This window comes from Phalacrocorax carbo, chromosome 16 (assembly GCF_963921805.1).
Source record: "Phalacrocorax carbo chromosome 16, bPhaCar2.1, whole genome shotgun sequence".
NCBI classification, from domain to species: Eukaryota; Metazoa; Chordata; class Aves; order Suliformes; family Phalacrocoracidae; genus Phalacrocorax; species Phalacrocorax carbo.
This window is the reverse complement of record NC_087528.1, coordinates 12,898,502-12,915,461: the sequence shown is the minus strand read 5'-3', so window position 1 is coordinate 12,915,461 and position 16,960 is coordinate 12,898,502. Positions and strand designations below refer to the sequence as shown.

Genomic DNA, 16,960 nt, shown 5'->3' with positions numbered 1-16,960 from the left:
TGTCTATATAAAAGTACAACAGTCTCAGAAGTCAGCAGGACACAAAACCAGACGAGTACTGGTGTGGCACATGCTTGCACTCCCAGTGTCGCAACCCACTGCCAGTGCACCAGTGTGACTCGGTCAGGGTGTGCGTGTGAACAGAAAGATGCTCCAGACATAGTCTCACTGTACACTATAAAAACTCACCAAATATGCAACAACGTCATAAAATGAACATTCATCTGGGGTTCTGGTGACCAGCTACTTTGAGTCAGATCTCACAGCTTTTGTGTCACCACAACTCCTGGGTTATATGGTTACTTATCTGATATAGCTACAACTATCTCTTAACATATATTTTATATACAGTACATATACACAGAACATACACAGAGCAGTATATGTATATTTTTGTGTTTTCACGTTTGTACATTATATCACAGAATATATGAACACATAAAATATATGTTTCAGGACCTAAAAAGAAATAATTTTATAAAATATTCATAATACCCCCCCCCCAAAAAAAAAAGCCCAGAGGTCAAACAAAAGAAATCCAGAAATGCACTCTTGAAGTGTTAACTGCCTGCCCTTGGACAGCGTTACACGCCTTCCCCTTCCCTTCGTAAGTACAGCAGCACGATGGTGGTTTGCAACCATGCACCCAGGAAAACACAAAGCAGTATAAATTGTTGAACTGCAAAGTCAGAGTGGAGTCGGTCTGGCTGTCCGACTCTACACTCTCCCACCGCCTCCCTTGCTAGGATTTAAAAGTTTCTGCCAGGAGCACAGTATTTTACCTGCAGCAATATTTGCTAGACTAAATCTACTGACTGCAGTCCAATACTGTTATCTCATAGCGCTTAGAACCCAGCTTCTGAGTTATAGCTTTTTTTTATTTAAAACAATCTTTTTATTTAGCAAAAAATTGTTTCCACTGTACCCTTCGTGTGTCCTCTTCCTAATGTGACAAACCCGGAGGAGATGAAATTATGGAGATCTGGCCCTCCACTTCGATAAATATCCTTTCCATAGTGACCTGCCAAGGAAAAGAAAACAAAGAAACATTTATTCAGTGTGTGTGTGTGTATCTATATATACACATATATGATGTACAGCCCTACTGTCACCCCCATATATGAGTACCAAGGCCCCACGACGTGGTTATATTATTAATGGCAAGCAGAAGGTATAACAGAACATAACAGCTATAGCAGCATCAAAGTCTTATTGCTTTATTGGCAAAGATTTGCGAAGAAGAACAATGGCATATTTTCATAACTGCCAAGGAATGAACGGATTCTGATAGAGGAACCACTAACGTTCCAAACCAAACGCCCCAGTCTCCGGGAAATTTGATCATCGCTGGCTCGGATTCAGGTTTGCTAACAGCAGCACTCCCAAGGAACTGGTCTCATTCAAACCTTCAACTAAGGAGCTAAAGGAAATCAGAAGAGATGTGGCTTTGATTCTTCCCATTCCAGCCAGACTCCTGACAGCATTCATGTCCCCTTGGTAGAGATTTTGTCTCAGCAGAAAAGCAAAGGTGCAAATATCACTCTTGTCCAGGCTGGACCCAGGTCCCCGTTACCAGTATGACAGCAAACTTTGTCTTGTAGCTTTGATTTGCCCTGGTCCTTGCCTGGCCTCCCTGGATAGCTTCTCAAGTGCAACAGTTTTCTGCAGAACACTTCCTAGGAGCTCTCTCAGTCCATGACAACAGAGCAGGTTGAGGAGAGACACAGCTTTTAAATATTTTAATATATTAAAGAAGAAAAAGGCCTTCTGCCTCCCTGTTACCACGCAAAGCCCTGAAATGAGGACATAGATAATTTTTCAGATACATTTTATCATATCCTCCCTTTTTCATGTTGTTAATTTTTCTATTCCTTTTATTTCAGAGAGAGGCACAGATAATCTAGGTGCAGGGGGAAGGAAGTTAGGCAGCCTCAGGGGCTGGGAATTCAGCTCCCTCCATGTTAAGCCACCATCCTCACCATGCCTTTCTGCACAAGCCGTGATGCATCACTGTTCTGCTGAGCCACGGTGGCTGGAAGTCCAGCACAGCAGATGGTCCAGCGCACGGCACTCGAGCAGGAGAGCTGAGTCAGGAAGCTATGGGGAGGGCCAAATGGGCATCAGGGATCCAGGTGGAAATGCAGCCTGGGGCCGAGTTCTGCTGGCTCGCATTGCCTCTGACAGATGCTACAGCCCCTCACTATTTTTCAAACACTGAGACCAAATGCCGTTTGCTCTCATACACTTTCAGGCTCTCTGGCAACACTGTAAAAACTAATAGGAACAGAGACTTTGAAATCTCATCAGTCTCCAGAGTTTTCCTCTTTCCTTTTTAGCCAGTCATCCTCACCCCAGTATGCTGGCAGGCCATTACTCCTGTCATCAGAGTCCACCTTGCATATGAGTGGGCTGAGGGTAAACATCCCCCAAGGTCTAAATGTCCCAAAATGTCCCAAAATGTCCCACTGTTCTGCCCCGCAATGGACCTGAGCAGGCTCCAAACCCCACTCCCCATTCAGGGAGGACACCAGCAACTGTCTGGCCAGGAGAGCCTAGCACAGACTTTGCCATCACATGAGCACATTGAAGACCTTCAGAGGAGGCTCACATATGGCAGGCAGAAGATGCTGAGACTTCTAACAAATGTTTATTCTTATCTAATAGAAAAAGCATCCCACTCTCTTCCCTCACATATTTTTTCTGGTCAAGGTCAGTCAAGTGCTCCCTGTAAACTTCTCAAAACACATATAAAGTGTTTCTACAGGTTTGGAAGTGTTAGCAGCAAGACAGTTTTCTTCTTACTTACTTACTTACTAATGCAAGGTGGTAGCAAAAACCATCAAATGCGAGGGCATCCACCCATAAATTGGCTGAGAAAAGAGTTTCAAGAAAAAAAAAAGAAAGAAGGATTTTCTGCTTCCACAGGAATGATCACAGGCTCTTTCTTCTTCCTACATAGCTCGTGCAAGCTCTGGCTGCTGTGGCCCTGGAAAAGGGCGGCAGAGCTTTCCAACCAAGTCTCTGGAAGCTATTCTTGTTTCATGAGATGTTTGTTCTTGGCCTGAGAAGCCTGCAGAGATGGTTTGTGGCTGCAATGCCCAATTCGCTTTCTTTTTCTCTATCACTTTTCTAAAATGTGCTTTATTTTTTCTTTCCAGTAAGCCAATTTTTGCTCATATATCATCAGTTTCTGTGGTCTCAGGGGCAGCTGCTCTGGTGACTGGCACTCTGTCAGTGCCACAAATTTACTGTTTTAAACAAGGGTAAAAGAAACACAGCGGGATAGCTATGACTTAGTCGCCATCAGAGACATGGAGGGGTGACCCTCATGACTGGAGTGCTGCAATGGATGGCTATAAGCTCTTCAGAAATGATAGGCAAGGAAGGAGAGGGGGTGGGGTGGCTCTGTATGTTAGGGCGTGTTTCGATTGTACGGAGCTCAACGATTGTGATGCTAAGGTCGAGTGCTTATGGGTAAGGATGAGGGGCAAGGCAAACAAGGCAGATATCCTGCTGGGGGTCTGTTATAGACCACCCAACCAAGATGAAGAGGTAGATGAAGTGTTCTACAAGCAGCTGGCAGAAGTCATAATCACTAGCCCTTGTTCTCGTGGGGGACTTCAACTTACAAGCTGCCTGCTGGAAATACAACACAGCAGAGAGGAAACAGTCTAGGAGGTTCCTGGAGTGTGTGGAAGATAACTTCCTCACACAGCTGGTAAGTGAACCTACCGGGGGAGGTGCCTCGCTTGACCTGCTGTTCACAAACAGAGAAGGACTGGTGGGAGACGTGGTGGTCGGAGGCTGTCTTGGGCTTAGTGAGCATGATATGACTGAGTTCTCGATTCCTGGTGAAGTAAGAAGAGGGGTCAGCAGAACCACTACCATGGCCTTCCAGAGGTCAGGCTTTGGCCTGTTCAGGGCATTGGTTGGGAAAGTCCCTTGGGAGGAAGTCCTGAAGGGGAAAGGAGTCCAGGAAGGTTGGGCTTTCTTCAAGAAGGAAGCCTTGCAGGCGCAGAGGCAGGCTGTCCCCAAGTGCCGCAAGACAAACTGGCGGGGAAGATGACTGGCCTGGCGGAACAGGGAGCTTCTGCTGACACTCAGGAAAAAAAGGAGAGCTGAACACTTTTGGAAGAAGGGCAGGAAACTCAAGAAGCATACAGAGACCTCATTAGGTCTTGCAGAGAGAAAATTAGACAAGCAAAGGCCCAGCTAGAGCTCAGCCTGGCCACTGCTGTAAGGGATAACAAAAAATGTTTTGACAAATACATTAACAACAAAAAGAGAATCAGAGAGAATCTCCATCCTCTATTGGATGTGGAAGGGAACATTCCCACCAAGGATGAGGAAAAGGCTGAGGTACTTAATGCCTTCTTTGCCTCAGTCTTCAATAGGCCCACCAGTTATCCCTGGGGTATTCAGCCCTCTGAGCTGGAAGACAGGGACAGAGAGCAGAACAAATCCCCCATCGTCCAGGAGGAAGAAGCAGTTTATGACCTGCTGCTCCACCTGGACACTCACAAGTCTATGGGGCTGGATGGGATCTGCACAAGAGTACTGAGGGAGCTGGCAGAGGAGCTCGCCAAGCCACTCTCCATCATTTATCAGCAGTCTTGGGTGACAGGGGAGGTCCCAGACGACTAGAGGCTTGTCAATGTGACACCCATCTACAAAAAGGGCTGTAAGGGGGATCTGGGGAACTTCAGGCCTATCAGCCTGACCTCAGTGCCAGGTAGGATTATGGAGTGGTTCATCTTGAGCGTGCTCACCAGGCAAGTGCAGGACAACCAGGGGATCAGGCCCAGCCAGCATGACTTCATGAAAGGCAGGTCCTGCCTGACCAACTGGATCTCCTTCTATAACCAGGTGACCTGCCTAGTAGATGAGGGAAAGGCTGTGGATGCCGTCTACCTGGACTTCAGCAAAGCCTTTGACACTCTCCCACAGCATCCTCCTAGAGAAGCTGGTGGCTCATGGCTTGGATGGGTGGACTCTTCATTGGGTAAAAATCTGGCTGGCTGAGCCCAGAGAGTTGTGGTGATCGGAGCTAAATCCAGTTGGCGGCTGGTCACGAGTGGGGTTCCCCAGGGCTCACTGTTGGGGACAGTCTTGTTTGATTTCTTTATCAATGATCTGGAGGAGGGGATCAGGTGCACCCTCAGTGAGTTTGCAGGTGACACCAAGCTGGGCGGGAGTGTCAATGTGCTCGAGGGCAGGAAGGCTCTGCAGAGGGACCTGGACAGGCTGGATCGATGGGCCGAGCCCAGTTGTGTGAGGTTTAACAAGGCGCCAGGTCCTGCCCTTGGGTCACACCGACCCCAGGCAGCGCCCCAGGCCTGGGGCAGAGGGGCTGGGAAGTGCCCGGCGGAGAAGGCCCTGGGGGGGCTGGCTGACAGCCGGCTGGGCATGAGCCAGCAGTGCCCGGGTGGCCAAGGAGGCCACCAGCCCCTGGGCTTGTGTCAGCACTGGTGTGGCCAGCAGGAGCCGGGCAGGGATGGGGCCCCTGTGCTCGGCCCTGGGGAGGCCCCGCCTCGAATGCTGGGCTCAGGTTTGGGCCCCTCGGGACAAGAAGGGCCTTGAGGGGCTGGAGCGTGTCCAGAGAAGGGCAGCGGGGCTGGGGCAGGGTCTGGAGCACAAGTGTGCTGGGGGGCGGCTGGGGGGGCTGGGGGGGTTTAGCCTGGAGAAGGGGGGGCTGAGGGGAGCCCTTCTCGCTCTCTGCAGCTGCCTGAGAGGGGCTGGAGTGAGGGGGGGGCTGGTCTCTGCTCCCAAGGCACCAGTGACAGGGCGAGAGGGAACGGCCCCAGGCTGCGTCAGGGGAGGTTTAGGTTGGAGATGAGGGAAAATGCCTTCCCTGCCAGAGCGGTCGGGCCCTGGCACAGGCTGCCCAGGGAGGTGGGGGAGTCGCCATCCCTGGGGGTATTTAAAAGACATGTAGATGTGGCACTTCAGGGCCTGGTTTAGGAGGCCTGGGGGTGTTGGGTTGTGGGTTGGACTTGATGATCTTAGAGGTCTTTTCCAAACTTAATGATTCTATGATTCTATGAAATACATGCTATTACCTCTAGCTGAAATAATCTGTCTTTTATATGTCCCTTTGGAGAATCTGTTTAAGACAGAGATCAAGAAGGGGAAGTATATGCAAAAAAAGGCAAACATTTACTGGAGATTGAAGATTGTTCATCAGCTATTTGCTCTCTGAACCTTGCTCTGCCACTTCGTATAGTACACAGTAGTTAAAACATTCCTGTGATAACAAGTCATTAGCATTTGAACAGGAGTTATGTTTTCCCAAGAGAAACTTCAGTTTGTAGACTTCAAGTAGCATGAGTTTTCCCTTTTTATAGATACATTATAGAATGCTATATTTGTCTTATATATTTTTTTTTTTTAATTCCTGCTCATTTGTGATTATTTCTCTTGGCTTCACAGTGTAAAAATGCTGGTACGTGGTTTTTACTTTTAGAAGTGCCTTGGGGGCTGCTGATGGGCCAAGCTCAGGTTATTCAATCAGGCTTTTTCATAATCACTTCTTGGCTGAGAAATTTTCACACTGGAAGTGAATGCTTCCTTGTACCTTACCAAAATGCATGTGCCCAGTAGCCACAGCAGAGCTGAAGAAGCTCAAGTGTAAGTAGACCAGGCTGCAGAGCAGTGGAAGTGCAGACAGGGCTATGCCAGACCAGAAAACATCCCTGGTTCATTCTCTGTTCTGGCTGTTTTCCTCCTTCCTACCTTCAGCTGTTGGGAGTCCTTCCACAGCTGGCAGACAGGGGTTGGCCCTACCAAAAGGGGTTCAGCCATGAGCTGAGCTGAGCTGAGCTGAGCTGAGCTGAGCTGAGCTGCTGATGGAGATGCCTGTCCTGTGGACTAAGAAGGAGTCCCCGGAACTTATCCAAGGTGTTCACTTTTAGTAGGCTGAAGCTGGGTTTTTCCCTCCGCCCTTTGGTGAGAGAGTTAAAAATTGCCTAATTCCTTGAAAAACACGTGTAAATGGACAGATTTTTCATTTTATTTCAGACTTAGGGGATTTTTATTGCCGATCAGCACCCAACCAAACCAACCCTGCCATTCCAGACAGAAAGGACCTCTCTTTCAAACCCGCCAAGGTTTCCCTGAGCCCTTCCTGCTGCTGGGGGCTGCACCAGCCCTGGCGTGGTGCGGGGCTCCTTGCAGGGTTGCCCTGCGGGAACAGGGTGGAGGCACAGAGCTGTGGCAGAACCCCACGCCCACAATAAAAAGGAGATCTCTGATCTAGATCTGCTTCGTAAATAGGTGGGAAGAGTTTGATGGCTATCTGGTACCTGCTGTGTACTGGCACTATTCACATTGCTCTCTTCCTCCCCCATGTGAGATCACATCAGAGCAAAGCTGCCTTTGGGTGCTGTATTTCCCTGGGAGCACACACAAGATATTTCATGGGCTGCAGCCATCAGGGAGCTGAAACTCAGGTCCCAGAGGCAGCACCCGAGACCTCAGAGAAGACACATAGAGCAAGAGCAGCAGATCAGTGTCGCAAGCGAGGCAAAGCAGCACAGCCCAGCACACTCATGTTCTCAGCCTCCCAGCACTCACTTTCCCTCTTTTACAGCTCACGCTTTGGGTGAAATTAGCCACCGCCTGCTGGTTCTCCATATCCAGGAGTCCTACCCAGCAAGCACTCGTTAACTCCCTCTGGGGCTTGCTGGTAGCTGCATAAGATCACAACCGGTGTCATCATTCAACTGGTCACTGAGCAGCCCAGCAGAGCGGCTGTGTCCGCTCCACGCTGCTTTGCGCCCCTGTGTGTAAAGGTAGTTACTCTTCCTGCAAAGCACGGGGTGGTCTGTGAATGAAAAGCATTGTACAGGAGCCAGATTTGATTACGATGGAGTCTCACAGCATGCACTGCTTCCAAAGCAAAGCAACCACCCACCTACCTGATCTCATGGCACGGAACACGCTATCTTTTAATACAGTACTTCTCTAGAGATTTTGCATCTCTAAGGTCTCTTTCTCATGGTTAGGATAAAATTTAAAATGCTGCTTCACAGCACCATGTCTGGCTCCCTGGAAGAGGCTTTTCCTGCACTCGCACTCCCTGCTCTTGCTTACACTCACATCCGTGTGCTCCAATGCATGTAAACCCTCGGACACACACCCAGGCTTGCAGGCTTTATCATTAAAAGAGATGAACAGGAGTCCAGCAAGGCTGTGTGTTGCTAAAGCAAATGAAGGCTAACGCTTACACAACTTAAAATTTCCAGAAGAAACTGAAACAAGGAGAAACATGACTTTTTTTCCCCTCTCTTTTGGTTATAAGGCACAGCAGAGGCAGAGGCAGAGAGCAGATGAGTGCTTGGCCTGCCACACAGTGAAGGCATATTCTTTAGGGCATACAGCTCAAAGAGGGAACATTTCATTACAATGGCATCCTGCATAACACGCATATGGAACAAACTCAGTCACAAACAGCAATTACAACCCCAGCTCTGATTTAACAGAATTATTAGAGCTGAAGTAAAATGCTGTTATCCACCTCTTGGAAACATTATTACTGAGTATGGATTACATCACCCTGAGAAGGGCAGACAGGGACTGTCGTGGACAGCCTTTTGCATGATATACTCTGGAGTCTGACCTCACCCTTGTCACAAATTTCCTTGGAAAAAAAACTACACCCAGAGAGGAGTCACCACATCCAAACTCCTGAGCACAAACATTTTTTTCAGACAGGTCTCTTGTGGAAAAATAAAATCCTTTCATGGGGGGAGGCAGGGGGAAATACACCACAGCCTACCTGCCTCTGGTGCTGCTCACTTCTGCTGGAGAGATTATTCTGGAGCTATTTTACACATATCAACAGACCAAGACAAAGGACATGAGCTGCCAAAACGACTAAGGTGTTTGCTGAGCACATGGCAGACCGCTCTGTGCTGCTCTGTCTATCCTGTCAATCAAATACAATCATCTTTGGATGCAAGGGAAGGCATGGATCCCAAAATGAGGAATTCTTTGGGCCAGAGCTGCGGAGGGCAGCCAGCAAGCACACAAACCATCTCAGTTTGAGGAAAGTCTAATTGCAGAAATTGGTGGGTATTAGACATGGCTGTGGGCTACCCCACCGAAGGAAGTGTTTGCAGACAGGTCGGGCATCTTGGTGTCTTGCCACAGCATGGGGTGCAGATTAACAGACATTACAATGATAAGAAGGGACACCCAAATGACGTCACTGAAACATTACCATTTTCTTTCTTAAAAAAAACCCAAACAACAGATGCCAGCTGGCTCCTCTCACATTTGTCTGAATAAAGGCACAGTAAGGGCCACTGCAGTATGTTTTTTCTGGTTTAATACCATAGTTCTGGGATCACTGTCTGTCCTGAACGTGCAAATGTACAAAAAAAAGCAACTGGAATGAGTTCAGTGGTGCTTAGGGTGAGCTGTCAGCATCGCGCAGCCAGACATGGACAAGAAGTAGTCCAAATCAGTGTGGGGAATAATAGTTTTCTATGCCCTACAGATATTCCTTAAATCACACTGGTGGGCTAAGGAGAGCTGCGTTCCACTTGCCTTGTCCTAATAATGTGACAACCTACCTATAATTTCTCCCCCTGTCAAAATAACTGCCTCTTTTTTACCTCCTTTTTCGTCATGCTAAGCCTTTGTCATATCCTTCCCTGCTTCATCTCCCTTGCTCTCCATCACATGTGACTACTGACCACAGAGACCCTGATTAAATCAGTCCCCACGGGGCCATCTGGCCACAGCCTGCGCTAAACGGATTCCAGGGGATGGCCTTGTCCATCTCCTCGCCTGGCTCACTGTCCACGGCACAGTAGGAATGGTATTCTAGGTCAGGGTCTCTGTGATCCCCACAGGTCCCCAGGGCTTCTGCGATGTTTCTGAACGAGAACGCCCGAGCAGACAGAGCCCAGTCTTGCCCACCGTGAGCCAGGCACTCCTGTGTCACTGGGCTGCCTTCACCAGCTGACGTGGGCTCCAGCAAGCACCTGGCTCTTGCATAACTGACTGCCCAGTGCATCAGAAATGTGGTAAAAACTCAGGCCAGTGTCACCCCAAGCCAAGGAGGAACTTTGGGTTCAAAACAGAGCAAGAGGATTGTTCCAGCTTGAAAACTGGGAGATCCTTATTTTCTCCTTTTATTTATTTCAGTGTGACTTCTGCATTATCAGCTTTTAGAGTGTATTTGCGTGACACCTTCCAGCTGCCTTTTCAACTAGGATGGGTAAAAGCTTACTGCTCACAGCCGAATACTGGAGCTCTCAAGTAAAATTATTGGCCAGGAACCGGACTTCATGGAAATGACGCATACTGGAAGACTTCCCACAACATCGCAAGAATGGGGAACGGATCCCTGGCACGGGCTTTGTGTCAGTCCAAACTAGCAACCCTGCCAAAAATATGCCCACTTACTGCTCAGCAGACCAAGCCAAATCCAGTGCAGTGAGCCGCGTGAGTCCAGGTCGTACTCATATATCTGGCATTGGAAAAGGTGTAGAAAGTGAAGCTAAAAGCTGTGCTCGTTTTCCTCAAAAGTGGCCAAGGGACCATCTCCTTTTGTTAATTGGTTACTCCATTTACTACAGCAGCTGCCCTTGATTTTGCAACCGCCCTGCAAGCTGTAACAAGCTGTAAGAGGCTTCAGGAAACAACACTTTTAGGTTCTCTTAACTTGAAAAAAAAAAAGACTCTTTGAAAGTAAAATACAGGCCTGCCGGGCTAGAGGGTCTCACAAACTATGTGCGTCAGGGATGACAGGAATACGGTGACGCGTTCATATTCTGTTCAGACGTATAAATAAAAAGGCTTTCAAAGACAGAGGACTCAGTTGACAGGAAGATAAAATACGGCACCTCTCCAAGGCTCCAAATGCATGTGCTGGTTAGCAGAAAAACCTACTGAAGTACCCGGTTTCCGCAGGAAAATGTTCTGCTCCCATGGCCTGCCTCTCACCAACGAACAGCTGTACCGAGTTCCGCATGTCTTGAAGCATGCTCTGAAGCTCCAGAAAGAGCAAACATTTAAGCCCCCAAAAGCCAAGGAAGGACACCCCTTTCCTCTGCAGTACAGCAGAGGGAAGAGACCCCATGTATATTCCCCTTTATGCAATCAGGGATGGGGGGCTCACACAGAGAGGCTTCCCTGGTTACTGTACTCCCCATTCCCCGCGCTGAAGCTGTTCCCCTTTGCATGGAAGGAAAGAAGGAAGGAAAAGAGACTCTGATGCTTTTCCCTCGAGGACATAATAAGTGCAATTTACAGCAATGCCATCACATAAAACGCAGTGAAAGCACAAGCAAATCACGGCTGGCTAATATCTCTATAGAAGGCTCATGCGGTTGCAATACGTGCTCAGCGAGTACAAGAAAGCCACCACCAAATGTATAAGAAACCAAACAGGCTTGGGACTCCCATTCAGAGGAGTCTCAGATTCTTAAAAGCCCAGTTGTTTCCATCAGTATTGGGGGAACCTGTGCTGTTGCACCTCTGCACTTGCAGCAGTGAAATTACAGCTCCGACATCGCACAGGGCTAATATTACACCAGACCTGAGCAGAGCAGGAGGCATGGCCGCCTTCCAAAGAGGTGCTCTAGGGTAGCCATGTATCAAGGGGATCCTTGCAGCTCAGGCTGTCAAAAATGAATGACAAATTGGCCCTTAATCTTTCTTCTGCATCCTTAAGCACACTCTATAATTGTACAGCTAGTGATACGGAAGGAGCTCAAGTTTTTGTATGACTCAGGAGAAGGGGAAAAAGTGTCCTTCTGTTTCTTTTACCGGGCCATGAATCTGCTCACTTAGCCCTAATCTTCACACATCCACGCTTACCACATAACACCCTCTCGGAGAAACATAGTAGAGACTGAGGACTGTTTTATCATCCTGCTGAATTCTGTAGCCAGGAAACAATTATTGCAGGTTGATTTAAACCATTCTATACAGAGAATATCAGCCACGATTAAACGCTGTAGGTTTCCACAGCAATGTATATACAGCTTTATCTGGTTTAGCCGTTACCCTGCTCACCCAGCTCTCCGAAGAAGCAGCTTTAATTTCTCTCCCTGCCAACAAGCGTTCAAGGCCATGCCTCTTCCTTCCTGCCAAGCACCTAAACACCAGGCTATGGCTTTTCTGATCCCTGCCAGGTGGGACTTAGAGTCCCTCCTTTACCCATGTTGCACCAATAAGTGAGTGCTGACATTACACAGTGAGTGTACTTGCCCCCAGATCGCTTCAGGATGACACATCTCTGAACCAAGGGAATTTGGTGATATCCAGAAGTATTCATTTGTACTTAAACCCAGGCCTGCCTGAGGAAGACCTGCATATCTCTCAGGCTTCAGTGCATGGTCTGTTGGAGGATGGCTAGTCTTTGGCAATCCTCCCTGTTTCCACCTACTTAAGCGCAGTAAAAAAGAAAAAGGAAAAGAAAAGAAAAGAGGAAAACCCAGCACTTCCCTGGCAGAAATCTCCAGGGAGCAGTTGCAGGGGTGTGACAGAACAGACGGTGGGAGATGCATCATCAAACCAGCCACCATCTCTACAGCATTTCTTTAGCGTCACAGACCTGGTGGTGGCTGGTGTAAATGCCGTGGCTCTGCTGATGGCCAGGCGCTTGCCTTTAGGTGTCTAACTGGTGTTGTTGTTGCAGCCCAATAAATATGACTTTTGCTATTACCAATTAAAATCCCCAGGGTTTGTACTGACCCACAACACGGGGTCTTGGAGCCGGTCTGGGCTTGCCTGGACCTGAGCTGCTTTTGGCTTGTTTGAGCTGTGATAGCAACACGGGGTCCGTCACCTACCCTGGGCTGGCTCTGCTCTGGGACCAGCCTGTGGCAACAGCCTGACAAAGCCAAGCTGTCCCTGGTGACAAACTGATGACCCCCCCCGAGAGACATGGGAAGAGCGAGCACAACACCAGAGACACAAGGTGAGTATTAGTAAGTTTATATATCCATTTTAAGGGCAGAATAAATGAGTCTTTCCGTATTAATTTGAACTATGAGCACTAGTACTGTTGTAACTCTTCCTTGTGTTTTGATTAGAGTGTTGAAACATTAAATAACTAACAATACACTTCCAGCTCCACATATGAGGTGAAGTCCCGTTGGCTATGTAGAATTTTAAGTGTAACGCTTCATCTATGAAGTGTGGTCATAAATCTGTTTCCCTTCTCCCAGTACTAATTCCCAGATCAGTATGGAAGAAATTCAGAAGTTTCCAGCTGGAGAAAATGCCAGCTTAGATGCACATGAAGTCTTCTGGTTGACACATTTAGAGAAACCATTTTAATTAATTATCTCATAAATATCTTGGCTGCTTTCCCTGTAACAGTGTTAAATTTCACAGCACATGAGTTCTCCCAGGTAAAGGCTGGCTCCGTAAAGCTCAGCCCCACAGAAGTCCTGCTGGCAGCGCACCCCCGTGCTTCACCGCTCGCTCCCACTTAGCTCTTTGCTTGCGCCGCCCCTCGTTGCTGACGTGTCGCAGGTAACACAGCACAGAGGCAAAGGGTGCTCACTTTCTTACGCACAAGCTGGATTTCTTACTTGCTGTCAGAGCTAAAAGCTTCACTTGCTGTGACCAGTTTAGGTCTCCATAGGAGGCTGGGTGTCTACTGCCTGATTTTTCATCAAAACTCTGTTGGATTTTAGTCTGTGTCGGTGCAGCACTAAGCACTGAAGTTTTTATACCTTTAAGGTTCTCACAATAAATTAGTGTAATTAGGAAGTTATAGCTTCACAAAATGCATCTTGTGCTCTGCTTTTAATTGACTTGACCAACAGAAGCGGTTGAGCTGCTCCAGTTGGCCCCAGTGACCTTAAGTAACTCCAGGTAATCCAGGGCACCTCAGGTGACCTGGGTGCAGGAGGTACTCGTGACTCAGATACCTTGCTGTGTTAAGAGAAAGGGATGAATCTCTGCTTCCTGAGGACAACTCGCATGCACTGGTGGTTCATGTAGGAATTAGAAATCATGGAGGACTGGTGGCAATATCTGCAGTGGTGAATAAGCAAGGGCTCAAAGAGAAGCTTTTGCGTAGGTGTCCTCCTGATTCAGGGTGCTATTCCAACCTGGGGCCACTGCTCCTGCATTATTACTGCATAATTGATATAATTATTTATGTAATTTCCTTTCACATTCGTTCTCTAGAGGGTTTTGCCTTGCTTTCAGTGGCCAGGGTATGAACAAGTCGGAGCTGGATGGACGTTTACTCAACAACATGGATGGTTTTACCCACTCTAGCGTGGAGATTACAGTAAGCACCTCTGCTTCCAGTCACGGATATGCAGTGAAGGCCTCTCTTGTGTGCTGTACTTCCCACAGTCCCTCTTTCTTGAACCACACTTTCACAGCCTCCCTATGGGAACAGCAGCAATAACCTACATGGCAAAGTAACCTGAGGGAAGTGTCGAGTGCTTTTCCAGTTCTCTCTAATCTGATTTAGCAAGTGGAAGCAGCAGGAAAATGTTACTGCTCTGTTACAACAGGTGCTCAGAAAATTATGCCAAGACCCCATACACCCACTTCTGCAAAGGAAATTAGTACGTTGTTACAAAATAATGCTGAAAATGGAAACTCTCCAGAGGATAAGAGAGACAGCATGATCTTTGACTCAAACTGCAAGGCTTTTCAGTCTTGTCTTGGGATTTTGTGTTGCATGGACTTCTGCAGCTTCAGCCCTTAATTTCCAAGTAATAACATCTCTTGAGATAACTAAATGAAGCTGGTTTACGCTTGTGTGCTTAACTGACTTCAAACCAGAAGTTTTATTTTGATGTGAAGAGATTAACTTCAGAAATTTTTGAAATGTCTGCATTTACAACAATCTTCTTGAATAAAGAAGCTACAAAACTTCAGATACGGTCCCCAAATGCATTTGTCTTATGAAGTTACTTCTCAACAAACAGAATTTTTAGAAGCGCATTGTCCACACGTACATTAACACTGCAGCCTGCAGACCTGTGCAATGACTTTCAGGGGAACAGGATGATGACGACTGATTTCTCCTTCTGGGTAAGGCAGTAAAAGGGAATGTATGTACCTGCTGCTGCCTCAGTGAACTCTGAAGAGCTGAGTCAAAGCACACGATCTCAGGAAATCTCTGGGAGACAGGATAGAAGGAGAGGAAATACTGCATGTATGCCTTAGCCTTAGCCACCTTCTGAAGACCCTGGGCCTATCACCAGGAACAGAAAGATGATGTGAAAACACAGGTTTGTCATTAAAGAATGGGAATTTGTTATTAAAGAAAACTTCGGGTTTTCTTCTGGTTAAGGTGGGGGAAAACCTTCATCTGAAAGATGCAACAGCACACAACTTACTGAGGAATCTTACTGGAAATAGAAATGAAGAGAATTTATGAAGGAGACAAAGTGGCTGACCAAGTGGCGTGAGTGATGAAGCACTCCACTTTTCCCAGGTATAAGAGAAAAGGGAAATGGCTTCGGGCGCTCTCTGATTACGTGCTGAGCCCAAGAATTCACAGCAGGCTGTGAACGTTCCCGCTCCCAAGTTCTAAGCGATAGGTCTGCCCAGAGTGTAAACAGGCATGTAGCCTGCCCCTCAAAGATGCTCTGCCCTCTGAGCCCCATCCTGTCTTCTCAAATGGACCCTCAGAGATAATTTTCTCACTGGTATTAAGCAGTCCTCACCTATGTAAGACGGACCCTTAAACTGCTCCTGTCTATTCTGAGTGTGGCTATAGAGAGATCAACTCATTGTCCTGGATCTTTTCTAGATTAAATCACACTTCTAAAGCTATAGAGAAAAACAGTCTGTGTGAAAGTAGAGTGGCAAATGGTACAGTGTACTACACGTAAGGAGGACAGCAAGTTCCTAGAGACTCCTGGTCTAATATGGCTCTATCAGGAAACTCTTCTGTTGCTGCTCTCTTTACTTTAAAACAGAAGGCGAGCGAGCCAGAGGATTCAATATGGGAATCATTAGTAGTTGCCTGTTTATTAATCTCTCTACTGCTGGATCTCATCCCTCCTGCTGTGCTCCTGTCATCAGTAGTGTCGCACTGAAATCGCAGGACCACAACGATGTCCAGCAGTACAGGAGGGGGTCACTTGGACACGTCTTGACCATTTGGCAGCACATCCAGGGCTTCCCAGTGCAGGCACAGGTAGAAAGCTCATAAGCTCAGCAGGTGCCTTCTGGCAGGGAAAATCCAGGGAAGTGAATGTTTGGCAGAGTTGCTGGTACATGAACAACCAGACATTTCTGCTATGAGTGAGGGCAGAATACATGAGGCTGCTTTTACTTTTAAAACCTCTTATTTATACTGAATTAACAAGAATTGTTTCAGCGGTCTGTATCCCTCTGCCCCCCAAGCTCCTCCTTATCTCTCTTGGGTTTGTGTTTCATCTGCTTGGCCCTGCACCAATGGCGAAAGCAGTGTGTTACTCAAGAACGGAGGCTCTGCTTGTGCTGGTGCGCTCCACTCCGCGTCGGGAGCCTGGGACGTGCGCAGCTATCTGCGTGGAGCACCTTTCCGTAGCTCCTAGCAAAACCTGCATGCTCATTGCACTGCATAACGGAGGCTCTGTTGACAGTTCCAGAAAACTGCAGATTCCTAGAGGTAGCTGTAAGTTACGCCGGTGCCGTCTGTTTGCTTGTTTAAATGCTTATGAAGAGTGGCTTCTGGGTATTTGATCTGGTTGTATACGATAATTCCAGTGCTTACTCGTAAAGATCTCCATAGCTAGGAGGAATGTTGGTAAATAGCACTATGCAGAGCTCTACACTCAAGTAACATCCACTTTTATTGGGGTTAGATATGCAGGAATATGACAGGGAGACATTCCCAAAGTACGGTGAAGCAATCTAATGGCACAACTTGTACCGTCGTTAATGAGAGACACAAGGCCACCAATTCCCTGTGCTGTGCTTTGAAATTGTGCCCTGGAGTGCCTTTTAGCATCGTTTGCTCCAAGCCTAATCCACTTTC

At 47.6% G+C, this 16,960-nt stretch overlaps 1 protein-coding gene across 2 annotated transcripts in view; it reads right to left on the bottom strand.

Moving 5' to 3' along the window:
- SHISA6 (shisa family member 6) overlaps positions 1-16,960 on the bottom strand; it is a 269,415-nt gene that overhangs the window by 205,261 nt on the left and 47,194 nt on the right. For both annotated transcript variants that reach the window (XM_064467019.1, XM_064467020.1), the window contains exon 4: positions 926-1,021. In XM_064467019.1, coding sequence (XP_064323089.1) covers positions 926-1,021 — 96 coding nt within the window. The remainder of the gene's footprint in view (positions 1-925; positions 1,022-16,960) is intronic.